At 41.0% G+C, this 20674-nt stretch overlaps 1 protein-coding gene across 15 annotated transcripts in view; it reads left to right on the top strand.

Moving 5' to 3' along the window:
• Window positions 1–6813, top strand: part of CD44 (CD44 molecule (Indian blood group)) — a 91551-nt gene extending 84738 nt beyond the window's left edge. For all 15 annotated transcript variants that reach the window (XM_050758748.1, XM_050758747.1, XM_050758746.1 and 12 more), the window contains one exon: window positions 3575–6813. In XM_050758748.1, coding sequence (XP_050614705.1) covers window positions 3575–3779 — 205 coding nt within the window. In that variant the 3' untranslated portion in view covers window positions 3780–6813. The remainder of the gene's footprint in view (window positions 1–3574) is intronic.
• The last annotated feature ends 13861 nt before the right edge of the window (window positions 6814–20674 follow it).

The following is a 20674-nucleotide window of genomic DNA, read 5'->3' as shown; positions in this document are numbered from 1 at the left end:
TCCTCCTGCTGTCTAGAACAGTGCTATGCAATAGAACTTTCTGTGATGATGGAAATGTTCTATATCTCCACTGTCCAATATATAACTACTAGCCAATTGTGGCTACTGAGCACTTGAACTGTGGCTAGTTTGACTGAAGAAGTGAATTTTTAATTTCATTTCATTGTAATTAGTTTAAATTCAAATAGCCACATGTGGCTGGTGGCTACTATATTGGATGGCACAGCTCTAAAACAGTGCAAAATAAATCCCTAAATATCTTTAAGGATTGTCAGGTAGAAGAGTCATGAGATCAGTTGCCAAGTTACCCACCTAAATCTTTTGAGATAAATTCTGCCATGCCATAAAACTATGTTACCTGGCGTCTAAACCCCAGCCAGCCTGCCCTCCCTTTCCTGGTGAGGTCCCAGTCTGCCTCCTTCACACACTGTGTGATTGCTGTGTGCTCAGCTAATGCCTGAGATTTAAGGGAAGAGGAGAAAAAGGTAAGACACAGATCCACGAGGACCTCTGATCTTCAGAGTCAGAAAATCCAAGCTGTGGCTGGGCACAGTGGCTCACACGTGTAATCCCAGCACTTTGGGAGGCCGAGGCAGGCAGATCACTTGAAGTCAGGAGTTTGAGACCAGCGTGGCCAACATGGAGAAATCCTCTCTCTACTAAAAATACAAAAATTAGCCAGGTGTGGTGGCGGGTGCCTGTAATCCCAGCTACTCGGGTGACTGAGGCAGGAGAATTGCTTGAACCCAGGAGGTGGAGGTTGCAGTGAGCCGAGATGGTGCCATTGCACCCCAGCCTGGTTGATGAAGTGAGACTTTATAAAACAAACAAAAAAACAGAAAATCCAAGCTGTGATTCTTGCAGTGCCATAACTAGCTGTGAATTTGGACAATACCCTTGACTTCTTGGACTTGGTGTCCAGTTCACATAATGAAGAAGCTGGGCTAGCTCATCTCTGAAGCTCCTTCAGGTCTAGTGCTCCTTCTTAAATTCTTATAACTAAGAAGAACTTAAAAATTTGAATTTGTCTTTTAAAAGTACTTATTAGATGCCTAGAGCACTGAATATTGGAATGAGTTATTTATGAGAATCATCCTACCCTCCTGAAAGTACTCAGACAGATAGAAACACATAAATCCAAAGGGAAATGCTGGCCAGCCAAAACCTAAGCACAATATTCCTGTGTTCTATAGGTCAAATGTTATCCACTGTCAAGATCAGCTTCATTTAGATTAACAAAATTAATCCCCACCCACTCCCATGCACAGACACATTTTTTATGCTCATAAATCACTTTCCCACAATATTTCATTCCATCCCTCAACCACCCATTGGTTAGGCAAATGGGAATGACTTTAACTAGACAACTTTCCTCCAAAGAACACAGGGACCAGAGAATTGGAAGTAACACGAGCAGCATTCTACCTTGAGCCTTTTAAATCCTCTTCATAGTAAATAATAACGAGGTAGGTGGAGGAAGCCAGGAGAAACAAACAAAATTCATTTCATATGGCTTTTGTTATATTAACAATTATAGACAGCACTTGAAAGCTTATTGTGCTCCAGATACTGTTTTAAGTGTTATCCCAAACCTTAGTTTCCTTACCCTGCATAAGAGCAAGAACAACAATTATTTCCTTATCCTTCATAAGAGCAAGAATAATAACAATAGACTCATTTATTTAGTGACAGTCTCTGTTTCAAGGGCTTTTCACAATCCTATGATATTGCTACTCTTAATAACCTGGTATTATTGATGCAAAACTGAGGCTCGGAGAGGTTAAGTGAGTTGCCCCAGGTCACACAGCAGGAAGTTCTCAAAACCAGGCCTTCCAAGCCCCTTTTCTTTTCTTTCTTTCTTTTTTTTCTTTTTCTTTTTCTTTTTTTTCTTTTTTTTTTTTTTTTTTTTTTTTTTTTTTTTGAGATGGAGTCTTACTGTGTCACCCACCTGCACCTGACCTCCAAGGCCCTTTTTTTGACCATGCATCCTGCTGGACTCCATCTGTATTCCTGGTTCCCATGAATCTGTTTCACGGTTCAAGCATCCTTCCCCCAACTCCTCATCAAGCCTCATGCCAGAGGAGACAGGATCTACCTCCTGTTGAGGAGGTATAATTTCTATTTCCCCAAACAAGAACTTAAAGTTTATGGCCTTGGCAGTCCTACAGGGAATGGTCCATGATCATGAATAATAGATGCTTTGTCTCTATTACCCCAAATATCCAGAGGCAAAGTGAACAATTCTGACTTCATACTGTTTCCAAATCTCCAGAGGGCTGGCAGCATTGACAGAGCCAGGCAGAGCCCAGACTTTGGTCATAAAGGCCTGGATTTTAATATTGGCTCTGTCATTCTTACTCTCTATGTGACCTCGAGCAAGTTATTAAACCTCTTTTGGCCTCAGTTTCCACTGCTGTATTATGGGAACAATAGCTGCTTTGAAAGAGTCTTGTAAGAATTATAGAAAATTACATGTAAAGTGGCTGGCATTCAGGAGGTAATCTGCTTCCCTGCATCCCCATCTTGCTTGTAGTTGTGAAACTGTGCAACTTTGCTTCCTCTAAGCATAGTCTGACTTGTATATGTGTAGCAGCGATGTGTTACAGGAAAGAGGAAGCATTGTGTCAGCCTGGGTGGGGTGCAGCAATGGACAGTAACCAGGGAAAAGATCAAGGTCTTGCTCTTCCATGGCAATTTTCTTTTGCGTTTGAGTCTTAAGTAATGTTAAAGTAATGAGAATAATTCGTCTTATGTTATTAAACTTCCTATATCAGGGTTATATGGGAGTTAACCAATGTTAGGAAAACATCATTATGGCCTTACACCTCTAGAAAAATGTTTTATTCTTCTCAGTACATTCAGTAATAACGCTGACAAGGCCGACAAAGTGTTGACTGGGAGAGGAAGTTATTGGACTTTCTTGAATATACAAATCAGAATGATTTACAATCATCATGTTGATGGTTTATCTAAATCTGCAGAAACTGCCAACATGCTTAAAAGAGGCAAACATTTCCATTATAAAGTATGATAGAAGGCGAATCAGAACTTGAGAGTAAGACAGACCAGGGTTTGAATCCTCTTTTCTTACTTGCTGAGTTACTTGGGGGAAGTTACTGAATTTTCTGATCCCCAAGGTTTCTTCTCTTGCATTAGGGGGATAATAATAATAACACCAGCTTCCTGGAGTTGTAGTTGCTGATTTGCAAAGTTGACTGTGCAGAGAAGCCCCCTGAGGAGTTGTGAACCACAGATACTGGGCTCCAACCCTAGAGTTTTCTGATTCAGTAGGTTTGGGGTGGGGCTGAGAATTTGTATTTCTAACAGGTTCCAAGAGGATGCTCTTGCTGCTGGTCCAGGGACCTCACTTTGAGGAGTGCTGGTTGTTAAGAGTCTGGTCATTAAGTGCTGGTTGTTAGTTGTTAAAGTAGAGAAGACACCTAGTACAGTGCTTGGCACACACTAAAGCCATCATAAACCATAGTGATCCTCATGATGGTGCTCAATAATGATGACGATCTGATGCCTGAGTCACTGCACTCTTTCTCATATGGTGCATTTTTTAAATTATTAGGTGTGGGCAGAAGAAAAAGCTAGTGATCAACAGTGGCAATGGAGCTGTGGATGATAGAAAGCCAAGTGGACTCAATGGAGAGGCCAGCAAGTCTCAGGAAATGGTGCATTTGGTGAACAAGGAGCCATCAGAAACTCCAGACCAGTTTATGACAGCTGATGAGACAAGGAACCTGCAGAACGTGGACATGAAGATTGGGGTGTAACACCTACACTGTTATCTTGGAAAGAAACAACCGTTGGAAACATAACCATTACAGGGAGCTGGGACACTTAACAGATGCAATGTGCTACTGATTGTTTCATTGGAAATCTTTTTTAGCAGAAAATTTTCTACTCTTTTTGTTTTTTGTGTTTTGTTCTTTAAAGTCAGGTCCAATTTGTAAAAACAGCATTGCTTTCTGAAATTAAGGCCCAATTAATAATCAGCAAGAATTTGATTGTTCCAGTTCCCACGTGGAAGACTTTCATCCCTCAGGTGTGCTGTGGATGACTTCTAACAAAAACTACACATACATATTCCTGATTGCCAACATTTCCCCCACCAGCTAAGGACATTCCCCAGGGCTAATAGGGCCTGGTCCCTGGGAGGAAATTTGAATGGGTCCATTTTTCCCTTCCAGTATCCTAATCCCTGGGCATTGATTTCCAGTGAGGTTGGGGGTTGTGGTGTACTAGTTACACATCTCCTTCAACAGACCCCCCTAGAAATTTTTCAGATGCTTCGGGGAGACACACAAAGGGTGAAGCTATTTATCTGTAGTAAACTATTTATCTGTGTTTTCAAAATATTAAACCCTGGAGGTCCTTTGATCAGTATAATTTTTTAAAGTTACTTTGTCAGAAGCACAAAAGGGTTTAAACTGATTCATAATAAACATCTGTACTTCTTCCATCTTCACTTTTTGTGCTGTGATTTTTCAGTTTCTAAACCAGCACTGTCTGGATTCCTACAATGTATCAGGAAGAGCTGAGGATGGTAAGAAGACTCTTCTAAGTCTTCATCTCAGAGACCCTGAGTTCCCATTCAGACCCTCTCAGCCATATCTCATGGAAGATCAAGGAAGGCAGCACTGTTTAGTTTTTGACACTTTCCGAAGGTTTTCTGTCCTGTCCTGGAATCAGAGTTGGATGCTGAGGAGCTTCGGACTCTGTTATGGTTTAATGGCCAACTGTTCTCTCCTGTCAAAGGTTTTGCAAAGTCACATTAAGTTTGCATGACTTGTTATCCCTGGGGCCCTATTTCATAGAGGCTGGCCCTATTAGTGATTTACAAAAACAATATGGAAGTGCCTTTTGATGTCTTACAATAGGAGAAGAAGCCAATGGAAATGAAAGAGATTGGCAAGGGGGAAGGATGATGCAGTGTAGATCCTGTTTGACATTTTTATGGCTGTATTTGTAAACTTAAACTTTGACACATCAGTGTCTGCTCTTGATGCAGTTGCTATTTAGGTTGAGTTAAGTGCCTGGGGAGTCCCTCAAAAGGTTACAGGGATTCCCATCATTGGAATCTTATTACCAGATAGGCAAGTTTATGACCAAACAAGTGAGTACTGACTTTATGCTCTAATCCCATATTATCTCCCACTTGGCAAGTCCTTTGTGGCATTTATTCATCAAGCAGGGTGTCCGATTGGTCCTAGAACTTCCAAAGGCTGCTTGTAATAGAAGCCATTGCATCTATAAAGCAACAGCTCCTATTAAATGGTATCTCCTTTCTGAGGCTCCCACTAAAAGTCATTTGTTACCTAAACTTATATGCTTAACGGGCAATGCTTCTCAGACCACAAAGCTCCCAACTAAATCAGGGCTGGGCTTAGAGTTGATCTGAAGAATATCTTTAAAGGAGAGATGCCAACTTTCTGCACTATTCCCAGCCTCTGCTCCTCCCTGTCTACTCTCTCCCCTCCCTCCTTCCCTCCACTTTGCCCCATAATCTTCAAAAACTTCCCTTCTTTTCTGTGAACATCATTGGCCAGTTCCACATTCAGTGGTCTGGGTTTCTTTTTATTTTCAATTTGAAAGAAACTGGACATTAGGTCACTATGTGTTGTTCCTGCCACTAGTGTGCAAGTGCCCCTTGTTTTCCCAGAGATTTACTGGGTCTGCCAGAGGCCCAGACAGGCTCACTCAAGCTCTTTAACTGAAATGCAACAAGTCACTCTGGGACAAGGTTCAAAATGGTTACACCAGCCTCTACCTGTCCCCCCAGGGAGAGACGGGTAGTGATACAAGTCTCGTAGCCAGAGATGGTTTTCCACCCCTTCTAGATATTCCCAACAAAGAGGCTGAGACAGGAGATTATTTTCAATTTTATTTTGGAATTAAATACTTTTTTCCTTTATTACTGTTGTAGTCCCTCACTTGGATATACCTCTGTTTTCACGATAGAAATAAGAGAGGTCTAGAGCTTCTATTCCTTGGCCATTGTCAATGGAGAGCTGCCCAAGTCTTTACAAACCCTTGTAACATAAACATAGCCTGAAGTTTATGGAATAAGATGTATTCTCACTCTCTTGATCTCAAGGGCATAACTCTGGAAGCACAGCTTGACTACATGTCATTTTTACCAATGATTTTCCAGGTGACCTGAGCTAAGTCATTAAACTGGGTCTTGTTTATAAAAGTAAAAGGCCAACATTTAGTTATTTTGCAAAGCAACCTAAGAGCTTAAGATGTAATTTTTCCTGCAGTTGTAAATCTTTTATGTCTCCTGAGGACTTCCCTTAAAATTAGCTCTGAGTGAAAAATCAAATGAGACAAAAGACATCTTCAAATCCATATTTCAAGCCTGGTAGAATTGGCTTTTCTAGCAGAACCTTTCAAAAAGTTTTATATTGAGATTCATAACAACACCAAGAATTGATTTTGTAACCAACATTCATTCAATACTATTATATCAGGAGTAGGAGAGAGGAAACATTTGACTTATCTGGAAAAGCAAAATGTACTTAAGAACAAGAATAACATGGTCCATTTACCTTTATGTTATAGGTATGTCTTTGTGTAAATCATTTGTTTTGAGTTTTCAAAGAATAGCTCATTGTTCATTCTTGTACTGTACAATGACCACTGTTATTGTTACTTCGACTTTTCAGAGCACACCCTTCCTCTGGTTTTTGTATATTTATTGATGGATCAATAATAATGAGGAAAGCATGATATGTATATTGCTGAGTTGAAAGCACTTATTGGAAAATATTAAAAGGCTAACATTAAAAGACTAAAGGAAACAGACTCAGAAGTCTCTAATTTAAAAGAACAGGAGGCTGAGAGGGACAGAACTATGCTTATCTGGCACTGAATGGGTAATTTAGAGGAACAAAGTCAAAGGTATCTGAGGTGGCTGAAGCCTCACACTCATTTTATTTTTTAAAAAAGCAAAAACAAAATGGGTTTCTATCAACTTGAAAGTCTTCTTTTGGAGAAAATTTGGTTTTCTATGATTGATCTGTGGTTCACATGTTTCAAACTAAATGAGATATAGTAAAGTGTTCATTCTTTTAAAGCCAAGAACTACTCCTGGACTTCCAGTTAAAGAGAGGAGAGTGTACATACCTTCATTCCCTCATGTAAGCCTCTAAAAAGAAAATAAAGAGATATTTCCAGATGGATTCAACCAATGGAGTTCAAAAGATCGGAAGAAGAGACAAGAGCAACAAAAAATTGAAACTGAAAAGTGATAGCTGATTGGTAACTGAATGAACAGATCTGGAAAAGCTGACTCCTAAGCCTGCAGTGTGGAAAATTGAGAAACAACCAGATTTATGTGACAGAACCATCAAAAGGCTCAGTAGCTACTCTGGAAATGAATGGGAAGATGAGGCTAAGATTAGGAGGACAAGCTTAAAGTCTATGTAAGAAGCAGTTAGAATTCCAGGTCCCCTTCCTTACTCTGTGTAACTGAATACCATCCTTTCCCAATCTCAGCAAAAGATCAGAAGTTTATTTTCTGGATACAGGGAAAAAGAGAGTCTCTGGTTGAAGTCCAACAGCACGTACACAGTTGACATTAGAAATACCACACGGTGATACATGCCTGTAATCCCAGCACTTTGGGAGGTTGAGGAGGGCAGATTGCTTGATCTCAGGAGTTAGAGAACAGCCTGGGCAACATGGCAAACCCTGTCTCTGTAAAAAATATAAAAATTAGCTGGGCATGGTGGTGTGTACCTGTGGTCCCAGCTACTCGGGAGGCTGAGTTGGGAGGATCATGTTTGAGCCTGGGAGGTCAAGGCTGCAGTGAGTTGAGATTGTTCCACTGCACAGCAGCCTGGGTGAAGAGTGACACCCTGAATAAGAAAAGAAAGATAAGAAAAGAAAAGAAACAAAAAAGAAAAGAAAGGCCATGCTGAAAAAGTGAAACCATGCTTAAAGAGTGTTGAGATTCCCTATCCTTCTCTCCCAGCTTGGCTCTCGGAATACTGGCAGCTAGGCATATGTTCTCCAGGCAGAAGCTCAGTGTTTCTGGGGAATCTTATAAGCCTGAGATAAAATTCTAAAAATATTAACATGGTAGTTCCCCAAAGAAATGGCCCAACAAAGCGATCTGCAATGAAGATGGCATCTCAAGCCACACCAGGCACCCAGAAAGCTCAGTCAGCTTTCTGTTGCTTACTCTCACACATGAGCTGTTACCAAGGAGCACCAGAATTTTGGAGAAAACATCTAATATTAAAGTCAGGGACTATAAAAAACAGGAAAAAGTACCTTGACAGAAAAGAAACTGCTTAGATAAGGAAACTTTCTCTAATAAGGGTCACCAATACCCTCAGTAAGGTAAGAGGCGATGGTATATCTATAAAGCAAGAACACAATGCCAGGATAAAAAGGAACATATAGAGAACACCTGAAAAAGAAGCTTTTAAAAATGTAAACGTGAGAGCACAAATTTAAAAATAAACCTCACAGAAGGTTTGCAAAATAAAGTTAAAGAAATACCCTCAGAAATAGAGCAAAAGCAAAGAAATGGAAACAGAGGGGGAATACATTGGGAAGATTGGCACCTGGTCCAGCAAATTTAACATGCAAATGCTGTAATAAAAGTCACAGGGAGAGAAAACAAACAGGAAGAAATCATCCAAGAAAAAAAAATCAAGAAAATTTCTCAGAACTTTAAAACATGAATATCTTGACTAAAGACAAGGTGAGTACTTAGTAAAATGAATAAAAACAGACCCACACTAATGCATATTATCTTAAAAATTCATGACACCTGGGGCAAAGAAATGATCCTATGAATATCTAGAAAGGAAAAATACATATATGGCGGATCAACAATCAGAATGGAATCAGATTTCTCAACAGCCACATTGGAAGATAGAGGACTATGAAACAGTGCCTTGAAATTCTGAAAGAATTATTTCCAAGCTAGAATTCTAACTTGTTAAACTGCAAATTAAGTATAATGATGGAATAAAGACATTTTAGGTAATCATAGTCTCCAAACCTGCTCACCCATTCACAGGCAACTCCCAAAGGATGTACTCCATCAAAACAAGGGAGTTACCAAGAGAGGAGAGGACATGAGTTTCAGAAAACAAAGTAGAAGGAGTTCTTAAGGTGATGACATAGGGAGATCCCAAGATGACAGCTGTACAGCAGGTTTAGAGAACAATTAAAGTTGGAGTACTGACTAATAATTAAAACAATCAATGTTTTGCTTTTATTGACTACTAATTAAAAAGAAAATTATTTTTTGTTATATTCATTAACTACTGATGCATTAAAAACTGTTCCAAAATTAGTCGCTTAAAATAAAAAGCATGTATTTATTTCTTATCCATCCACCAGTTAACTGAGTGCTTCTGCTGATCTTGGCAAGACTCACTTGAGCATGATGGGACTCATGCATTTGTGTGTGTGATTAACAAACAGGTCAGCTGGAAGCTGTCTGATCTCGGATGGCTTCATCTGGGATGATTGGGGCCTTTTTCCATCTGACTCTCACCTGCCTCCAGCTGGCTGGTCCAGGCCTGGCAGGGTTCCAAGTAAGAGCACATGCTCACAGGTTCTCTTGAGGCCTAGGCTCAGAACTGGTGCTCTGTCATTCCACCATATTCTATTGACCAATCAAATTACAAGAGCAGCCCAGATTTTAAAAGAAGAGAAATAGATTCTATCTCCTAATGGGAGAAGCTGCAAAGTCACATTGAAAAGAGTGTGGTTACCAAAAAGCCAACTATCAGGGCCATTAGTGCAATCAAGATCTATGATAGACATGTTGAAAGATTCTTGTGCTCAAGGGCACCTCTCATGTTTATGCTTAAAATACACTCACCATGTGAGCCATATTGGCAATAGCATTAACTTAGAAAACCATAAACAACTTTATAAACCCCATGCTTTTAGAAAAGGAAGGAGCACAGTCATGTGTAAATGTGTTTGGGAGATTGCTTAGTATGGTAGAAACAACATGAGCTTTGAGATCAGACAAATTTTGAGTTTTAATACTGATTCTACCACTTACTTAACTATGCAACCCTGTTCACACACCTTAAATATTTTGAGTCAGTAAAGAGACAGTAAAACCTTCATAGGGTGGCTATGAGGATTAAATTTAATAAGCACCTGGCAGTGCTTACGGTATATTAGGTCCTCAAAAATATTAATTTCTACTTGCCATTGCCCACATATGCACAGTAGGTACTTAACTTCTTCCTTCACCATTTCCTCCAATGTTCTGAACTCTAACCAGCTTTTAAGTGTGAGTTGCTTTTAACTTACAGTGGCTGGAGACAGATTATTTCAGCATCTGAAGCTCCCCATGAAGAAAGCCCTTCAATTTTAGTCGAAAGGTTTTTGCTTTCAAAGCAAGGCTAACAAGCAGGGAGTCCTGGAAGCAAATAGCTGACATTCGTTGATCAAATCTTGGCCATCCAAGTTGTGGCTGCAGGTTAACCAAAGTTGGGCATCCACCCATGGCTTTGATTGTCACCTCCAAGAAGTTGTCTTGCCCCACCCCTACCCACAATGAGCTCATTTCTCCCTTTGTGGGTATACATCTTACCTTGTCCATATGTCATTGTAGTTCTTACTCTGCAATTTCATTAATCTGCCCATGAACCTGTCTCTTCTACTATATGATGAGCCTCTTAATAGCAGGATCTGCTTTGTGTATCCTATGTGCAACAGAAAACTCATCTCAATAATAGCCTCAAAAGTTACTGAGCACTTAATGAATGTCCGGGTTTACACATCTTTGAATTTCCCTTACAACCAATGAGGAAGAAATTCTTACCTGTTTTTAACAGGAGGGTCATCTGAGGGTACAGAGAAATTCATTATGGTCCCCCAAACCAAGTAAGCAGAAAGTGGTGGAACCAGGAATAGACCTCAGCTGTTTCCAAAGTCTCTGGCTTAATATGCCTGAATTGTCTATTATCAGAAGTTTGGTAAACTGAATTTGCTGAAGTTAAGACATCATCTCCAAATGTTGCAAACCAGGTCTGTATTCCGGAGCTCTCTGTGCCTGGTGGAGCCAAAGGAGGCTTTCACAAACCACTGAAAAGATTTGGGGATGAGTACACTCACGATTTAGACCATATTAGCAATGGAATTAATTTAGGAAACCATAAACAACTTCATAGATGCTGTGTTTATTGGAAAGGGAAGAATCAGTCATGTGTAAATGTGATTTTTGCTGTGATGCCCTGGGCAAAGAAGGCTCAGTGGAGAAGAAAGTCTGGCTGGGCATCCTGGCCTCAAGCCCCATTTCGTGCCTGTGTTGACACCTGGTCTTGAACACCAGTAGTTTGCCTGTAAGGGCCGCCCAAAACCTGCCTCCTCAATCCTGCCCCATTAGGCTTCTAGACTGCTGATGTCATTACGTGGTAACTACTATTTTCCAGAAGTCTTGTTTAAACCACTTCCTCCTTCCTCTCTCCCTAAAGAGGAATAATAACCACCTCAGAAAAGGAGGCTAAGGTTTAGCTTTTAAAAGGTGATTTTTAAAATAAGACTCTCAGTTCAAATTCAACCTCTGCCATTTACTTATGTATAACCTTACGCAAATTATTGAACAGTTCTGTGCCTCAGTTTCCTCATCTGTAAAGTGGGAATAATAATCTCTACCAGAAAGAATGCTGGGAGGTTAAATGAGATAATATCTGTAAAATGATGGAATATAGTAGACCTACATAGGTTTCCCTCCCTCATTTCTGCTATCTTCAACACTTTCCTTGTGTGAATACACAGTAGGGACATAGATAGAATATGAACCAGGATTTGGGAGAAATCAGAGGTGTTCCGAAAATTTCTGAACCTCTCCCAAACGCTTTTAAGCATTGGGGTCTGAAAAGCCTACTCTCTCCCACCCTAAGATTTCCAAATAGCATCAGAAAGAAAAAGAGATTCCCCCTCCTGTTTTCTGGGGAAGGGTGGGATATGCAGGTTTATTATTGCCAACATCTGTAACACAAAGGCTCTGCCAGAGCCAGCCTTCAAGGTGGCCCCTTGATAGGAAGAGAGAAGAAATGAGATTGAAATTCCAAGGGCCTAGCTCTGGAGATTCTGAAGATCCTATACCTTGGGAACTCACCCACGCAGAAGTGGAGAGACAGGTTTTCAATAATAAAGGCTTAAGGGCTTCAAATTTCAGCTTGGGTTACTAGAGTTCAGTAAGAGCTTTACTTTTTATTTTCTCCTCCTCCAGGATTCTTTAAATCTCATTAAGAAATGAAGAGAGAAAGATGAAGAAAAGCTGTCAGAGGGGTAAACATTGTCAGAGGGATGCAAAGAAGAGTAAGATTTCAAACAATTGTTCTGAAAGAAAGTTAGTAGCTATTTAATAAGGACTGTCTATGCATATAGCAGATACTTAAATCACAATAGGTATAAAGTAACCTCAAAAGTGTCTCAATAAGGACAGCATCTCTCTTCCAAACCTCAGTGGGTTTTGTTGGCTGCATTTCCAGGGCAAGTTGTCTTGGCCACACTTGACTTCTCTTCCACTCTCTGAACCCCTTTCACTGGGCTGGGAGGCACAGCAGCTCAGAAGTACAAAGTCTGGCCCGGGCAGCAGAGTCATTGGCCGCGCTGTACTCTCCCTCAGGTCAGGTAGAGCCGGGATCTTTCTCAACAGGCGAGGGACCTCCGACTCCCTGTTTTAGATCACTTCCCCCTTAGACAAAATTTAGACCTTTGTGCAAAAGCTGACTGAGAAAAGTGCAATGTGTTCATCTGTCAAGCTAAGGATGAGAGTAATGGAAATTTTCCCATCAACGTTCACGTCCCTTGCAGAACCTTCGTTTTCACCCATCTTGTTGGCCTTCTCCGGCCCGTTGATAATGCGCCCCCTAGTGGATGCTTTACAACATCCCCTTTGTCTCTGTAGAAATTGAGTCCTTCCGCCTGACTTCAGTCCTGGAATCCTCAAGGTAAAACCAGAAAGAAGAGGGTAAAGGTGGGTATCCTTGCACTCAAGGCTTACTGGGGGGTGGGAATGGGAGTGGAACTGGGTTGCCTGAGTTGGAACAAAGGGTTGGGGAACAACTGAGGGTCCACGTTTTCTTTTTAATCAACATTTTGTGTTTTGAAAAGGATTTATAGATCATGAAGAGAGGGAAACGTTCATTAGTTGCAATTTAAACATCATTTACTGATTATCTACTATATGCCAGACATTGCACCATTGCTGCGCTACAGATACTTGTCTGAAGGACACTGATAATTGTAGCCAAGAACCTGCTATGACGGAGGGATAGGTAGAGTATTGATCTATAATGGCTGAAACTGAGCATTTGCTATCTACTTAGGTGCTGTCTTAAGCATGTTGCATGTGTTAACTAAATTATTTAACCTCTCTGCGGTTTAACAGGTAATCGTAGAACACAGCTTACAGAGTTATCAGAACTAAACAAGATAATATCTGAAAGATCTTAAACAGTGCCTGGTACAGACATGCTAAAATAAGAAAACGAAAATGATACTCTGCACAACCTTGTGATATAAAGTACCATATTATCTTGCATCTACAGATGGGGAAACTAAGGCAGAGGAAGCATAGTCACTCTGCTAGTAACTGGCAGAGCAGTCTGCCAATGTGAACAGCCCAGAGCTAGAACATGCTGTCTTAACTCCTATGCCACACTGCTTCTGCCTGAACATACTGACTCTTTAAACAGGAATAGTTTTCATTTCAGTTCTTAAAGAAGGCTGGCATCAACATTGGTGAGCTATTAAACAAGTGTCAAAATTATTGGGGACTCTAAATCACTTTATGTCTATTAGTTGATTCTAAGTGTGGCACAGATTACTTGTTCATTTGGTGTTTGAGGAAAAGTTCAATAATATGCCAAACCTTGGTTCTCAGTTTTCACTTATGATGAAGCTCTTGGCTAACTAAATTTCCTGAAAGAATCTAAGACTACTCAAAGAAGAGACTGGCTTATTTTCTGCCTTTTATTGCTCCTTAAAAAGAATTCAACATTAAAAATACGAAAGTAATGGTCTACTTCATTTCTATAGAAAGGTAGACAACAAGACATCTGCTTTCTAGAAAATTCTTTATTCCCAGAAATTTTACACTGGAAATGTTTTCTGTTCCAAAAAATATCATCTAATCTTGTTAACAAACCACACAAAGGGATTACATTTTAAGTCTTATCGTTGTGACTGAATGAACTGAGACTTCCCCTCAGCCTCCAGGGTTTAGGGAGGTGCAACTTGGACATTCTTTATTGTCAAATAACAATGAGGTGTCTGATAAATTATCTCAAAGGCAAGGTGGAAGTGAATGCTCTTTTAGCATAATAAGTCCAGGTTATTTAATTCTGCTAGTAAGATTGTCAAAATGAGTAGGAGAAAATGGTATATGTCATACAGGTTAGAACAGAGTGTTTCTGAAAGAAATTAATCCTGGAGGTGGTGAGATGTGCTTGATTTTAGGTAACCCAGGGGAAAGCCAGTACAACCCAGTGTGGTAGTATCTTTTTGATGCAGCACCCCGCCCCCTGCCCCCAGTTCCCAGAGACAAACTCTCACCCTTGTGGACTCAAGTTATCTCTTCTCCCTGTAGAGTGACTATCACTTGAAGGAGGAGAAAAGCAGTTGGCATCCAATGTGGAAGGCTGGGGAAGCTGAGGGGACCGAAAAAGCTGAGACAGGCATGAGCTGGTTATAGAGGCTCCTGGACTTACAATGGGGCCATATTCCTATAACACGTCATAAGAAGTCAAGAATACATTTAATACTGGCATAAACCCATCATAAAGTCAAAAAAAATTAAGTAAAACCATCATTAAGTTGGGGACTATCTGTATTTCTGTGGGAAGGGGTCGTGGGTATAAGGAGAAAGGGAGGGTTGTGGGGATACCAGAGATAGAAGAGATTAAAGGAAGAAAGATGAGGGTCAAGAATTAAAAGGAGAAGGATCGGACACGGTGGCTCACACCTGTAATCCCAACACTTTGGGAGGCCGAGGCAGGTGGATCACTTGAGGCCAGGAGTTCGAGATGAGCCTGGCAAACGTGGTGAAACACCATCTCCACTAAAAATATAAAAATTAGCTAGGTATGGTGGTGCACATCTGTAATTCCAGCTACATGGGAGGCTGAGGCATGAGAATTACTTGAAGCTGGGATATGGAGCTTGCAGTGAGCCAAGATTGCGCCACTTAACTTCAGCCTGGGCAACAGAGCAGGAGCAAGGCTGTCTCAAAAAAAAAAAAAAAAGGAGAGGAATACCTCCTGGAAAGGTATGCACACACACACACACACCAGCTTGTGTGACTCAGGGGTAAGAAAACCTCGTCCCTTCCCCCCATTTCACCATCACTGTCATTATGCAAGGCTTTACAAAATCAGTAACTGAGTCTATAATTTTCACCTTCCCTGTAATGTCTTCTGCATCTGGAAGAGCACCTGGCACATGGATGCTCAGTCATGTATGTTGAACAAATGCACAAATAATAATAGTAAGAGATCCCGTAAGTGATCAAAAAAAGGAATTAACTCACTGGCTGTATCCCAGGGGCTCTTCCAGGGTATTTGAATGGAGATAAAATGTCTGCTTACTTCCTGTCTAAGTCATAGCCTAGAACTAGAGCTGATAATATATTCCTCAAGCCAGCTGCTAAATAGCTAGTAGAATGGTACCAAGGTGCCAACATGGACCTAGCCAGGATGTATATGAGTTTCTTCTAATGAGAGGGGGTTACTGGAGGCAGTTAAGCATTGGCCTGGAGCTGCTTGCTGGGAAGCAGCGTGAAGTGTTGCTTCCAGTTGAGAATGAATATTCCATCACAGAATTCCAGTTAAAGTCAACAGATTGAATGTACTCATTATGTATTTTCCTTCCTAACACTCAAACGATCACAAATGCATCAAAAGAATGTAGACTCATGAAGAGATTGGAAGAAGGGACCTTAGCAGAAAAAGATACCAAGAGATTTTGGAAAACAGTAAATGGCAGAGGAATTCATGATCTAGCAGGTGTAGGAAGATGTCACCTAAGTATGAGCAGAGTGACAGCCTCTGAGTAGAGAGCCAGTTGCTCCAGCAGAACCTTGGAGATGCTTATGCCTTAGAGGCACCAAGCAGGCAGAGACGGGGATGAGGAACACAAAGAATTCTCCTGTCCAGGGCTTTGAATCTTGAGCAAATCACACACAGACAAGTGAGAGATGAAGAGAGATTCACAGCGGTAGTGACACAATGACTGTGTCCAGTGGCATAGCTACTGAATGGCAACTGTGGTGGCTACATCCTGGCAAAACTAATCTGCCTCCTAAACTCTACATATCTAAGAAAAATAGAGGCAGGCCGGCCTTACTTACTTACTGGACGCTATGCCTGAGGGCATTGTACTTGATATATTTAGACCTCAGTTTCTTCACTTGTAGAAATATGTATAAAGATGTGTAAATATATATAAAAATACACATAGACCAATGCCTGGCACCTAATACATGTTCAATAACTGTTGAACAAGAGCGTCCTCAACTAGGCATTTCCCCGTTGCAAGAACCCAGCTGGACAATGGAGATTTCCATCTCTTCAGGGGATAGCTAGAGACCTATCCCATGGGGGTGGAAATAAACACGTAACATTAGTTTTTGGTCATTTCTAATCAACCAGTCCATTGTTTAACTTCCAACAACATAGCTATTTAAAAACCTCACTTTTAATTTGAAATTGGTGCCAAAAAAAATGTTTTGCGATTCTGAAACTCTCTAGCCTCACTCTTAAGGAAACTATCATAACATTCTATCTTCAGAGATTGACTTTACGTATTCTGTCATTTCCTTCATCCTGCCTTTGGAAGTCTTCTTTAATGATCAAAGTCTTCACTCTTCAGGACAGTTAAACATCATTTTCATAGGGACAGTTTGTTACTAGCATATAAGAAGGGTTTTATTTTATTCCCAACTGAGGTTACACCAGAGAAGAAATATCTAAGCTGAAACACCAGAGCAGGACATAAATTTGCTTAATGTTTTCAGGCAGTTGTTTGCAGTACAAACAACTGCAAATTCTGAGTGGCCTAAAATAATAAAAGTTTATTGCTCATTCAGGCTATATGCTCCTCACAGGCCACAGACAGGTTCTATCATCATAGTCACTCGGAGACCCTGACTAATGGCACAACTGTGATCTAAAAATGTCTCTATTACCTGCCAGAGGGGAAGAGCCACTTAAGAAATATAAATAGTTGTAGAGCTGGAAGAGACAATTGCTTCTTAATCCCCAACAATACAAGATGAAATAGAGAGATGCTTTATGCAATAAAAGCCAACTTAACCTCAGAGGCAAAATCAACTGAAGTGCTTGGTCATTACATACATTGTTAAAGCCTCTGCATGAACTAATGTGGCATCCAGGATATTCTTTCATTTTAAAAAATGGCCAAGGGAAAAATAAATCTAGGAATACGTCTCTCTGCCTTAAGCCTGATTGACTCAAGGTACCCACAATTAAGGAAAAGGAACATGTTTTTAAAAGGGCTGTGGTTATGACTGTTGGCATATATGGCTAATTAGAGTCAAAAACATAAAGGCCAGCAGAGATGTTAAGAGTTGTGATGGCAAAAAACTATGGAACTTAATTAGAAAACTCTGTAACTGTTCAAGTCTGAAAATGAACCTTAACTTTCTGTGAGCATAAAGCAGAGGATGTTGCTGAAGAAGAGATTATTTCCTAGTCTTCTCTTTGGATGCATCAACAAAGTATAATGGAAAAAGAAGGACTTCCTAGAAGGTAATATTAAGGGCCATGGGGGAAGACAGGGAGATGGACTGCGGAAGCCCTCCCAGGAGGCCAGATCAGAATCTAATAAAAGCATTTTCCTTATTGGCTGGGTGCAGTGGCTCACACTTGTAATCCCAGCACTTTGGGAGGCTGAAGCAGTTGAAGGGATCACTTGAGGCCAGGAGTTCGAGACCAGCCAGGCCAACATGATGAAACCCTGTCACTACTAAAAATACAAAAAATTAGCTGGGTGTGGTGGTGTACACCTGTAGTCTCAACTACTCGGGAGGCTGAGGCATGAGAATCACTTGAATCCAGGAGGTGGAAGTTGTAGTGATCTGAGATTGTGCCACTGCACTCCAGCCTGGGTGACAGTGAGACTCGGTCTCAAACAAGCAAAAGAATTCCTTATGTATAGTGTAAGGGTTCTGTAATGTCTGTCCATCAGGATTTCTGAAATGCTATGGCTCAGTGACTCGTAAGTCTTCCAGGGGTCCCCTTTCCAGACAGGAGTATTTATGGTAACTGAACTCTTCCTGTTCCACCATTGGAGTGTGTGTACCAGGGAAAAGGAGGGAACGGGGCTGCAGAAAACATGTTATTTTCTGTTCATAAATTTTTGAGTCAATGGAAGCCACATCTGAACCATATGTGAAACCTTCTATTCATCTTGCCAAGTTCTTGGACTTTCACCTTGATGTCATGACTGGATGAAACTTTTATGTGGTGTCTTTGAAGAATTTTGCATGTGGGAAACAGTTACCGAATACTAGGTGATCAGAGAAGTAGACTGTGGTATCATATTTGTGCTGTTCACCAAATGTTTCTGGATCTCTTTCTCTCTCTACTCTCCAGTCCCTCAACATTCCCAATTCCCATTCTGAGAATGTGGTAGAATTGCATTTCACTATCCTTGAAGCTGGGTGGGATTATGTGGCTAGATTTGACGAGGCTAGTGGGTTGTAAGCTGAGGCGACATTTAACTGCTCAGGTAAGGACTTTACTAGAGCTCTTTCTCTCCACTGGCACATCAACAAAAGCCTGTTTAAAAATAGTAGATGGTTGTCATCTAGGGTCCCTGAGTAACTACAGAGAGCAGAACCTTCTATTGACCTACAGTGGGACTGTGATGAGAGTCAATAATAAACTTATCTTGTTGAGACCATTGAGATTTTGATATTGTTTGTCACTGCAGCACAACTGAGCCCATCCTGATTGATATTTGCAAGGATGGCAGATATAAGACAAATATTAGTCACTCCCTCTTCCTTCTTCCTTTGCGGTCATTTATGATCATTTTGAATTCTTTCCTAATCTGCCCAAATAGTTTCTAAGAAACTTCCTCACTCCCAGTTGATTAGAGTTGACACTCAAGATGACACTCTTTGGCCTATTGACTTAGCAAATTCTTTAGGGAAAAGAATTTGTCCTAACTGGCTGGGGCCAACCAGTATGGGTACATCTATGGGTTCCAGTTATTTTTTGAGATCTCCTCTTTACCATACATGGATTTCATGATTCTGGGAGTCAGGCAAGTAGATAATGCAGGACCCTATGGGATAACAAGCATGACCAATCTTCTTTGAATGCCCTAAAGCCCCACGCATAATTAGGACTCCAAAATTAGATATCAAGGGAAGTTGCACCCAGCACAGAGGTTCAACCAACATAAGAAACTGATAATGTGACAATATATACTCTCTGGGTCATTTGAGAAAACAGAGGGAGTATAGTAGGAAGCATTGAAACTAGAAAGACTTTCAGGTCAGCTTCTTCTTAGGTGTGCATGTTTCCTTCTCTGAATCTCAATTTCCTTATCTTCAAAATGGGGAGACTAATAGTAACTACTTCACAGAGCTGTTTTGAAGACTAAAGAACCTACATAAGAGCCTGCCACATAGCAGGCATGTGGGGAATGGGATATTTAGGAGATGCTGTTGGTGCTCTGCTCAGACATCCTTCCTGTATTGGTGCACTCATGGCCTAACTGCTGTGTTGACAGCTAACAACTTGCAGCTGGCCCCTCTCCAGCAAACGGCTTTCTGCAGATGGGAGCTGCCTCACCCTGGAGGTTATGCCTCCTTCCCATAGGTAGCCCACAGCCAATGACTGACTGATAATGAGTGCTCAAAGATAAGCCTCGTTTCCTCAAGGGGACAACTCAAAGTTAGATTTTTCCTGAGACTGTCTTCCTGTACAGCTCTTTCCCTTCCCTGTCCTGATCTCCTTGTGCCCTTACAGGCCCTCCTGAGAAATACTCCCTCAAGAAAATCTTGTGAATTTGAATTTTGTCACAGGGATCCCCACCTAAGACAATTAATAATTGCATTATTATTAATATTATTATTAATTGATTTACTATTAATAGTAAATAGCAGTCTTAAGGTTGTGGTGATGCCTTGAGCTGCTGAAAACTACAGAAGGCACCATTTTGAGATGATTCTAGCATAGCCACAGAGAAGCTCCCTCAACCTAAAAGCTCCCAGAAGTTCCTCCTGAGATCTGCTCTTGGAAGAGCAAGAACATTTGTGAAAGAACACAGGGCAAAGAATAAAGGGATGATGGGAAGGAGAGCTGCTGGGAATTGATCAGCTAAGGGCATTCTGGAGGGTCCTTCTGGGTGGGTACATTCCACAGAAATGGCCTTTCTCACGGAGTCCATCCAAGGCTGTGAGCTGGGGACTCCCCGAGGGACTCCACCAGTGAGTAAAAGAATTCTGGATGTCCTGTTTCCCATTGGAAGGGTCAGCTCAGGCTCCCATCTCAGTGAGAGGCCACTTGGGCCGGCTGAAACTCACTTCATTTCCCTGAAGAAATGCAGTGCCTTCTCTCACTGCTAAGCCTCAAAAACTTGGCAAGTAACTGAAGACATTTGGAACATCAGATAATGCAAACTTGTAATGACCATGAAG

The sequence above is a fragment of the Macaca thibetana genome, chromosome 14 (assembly GCF_024542745.1).
Source record: "Macaca thibetana thibetana isolate TM-01 chromosome 14, ASM2454274v1, whole genome shotgun sequence".
NCBI lineage: Eukaryota > Metazoa > Chordata > Mammalia > Primates > Cercopithecidae > Macaca > Macaca thibetana.
This window is presented reverse-complemented; position numbering and strand designations above follow the sequence as displayed.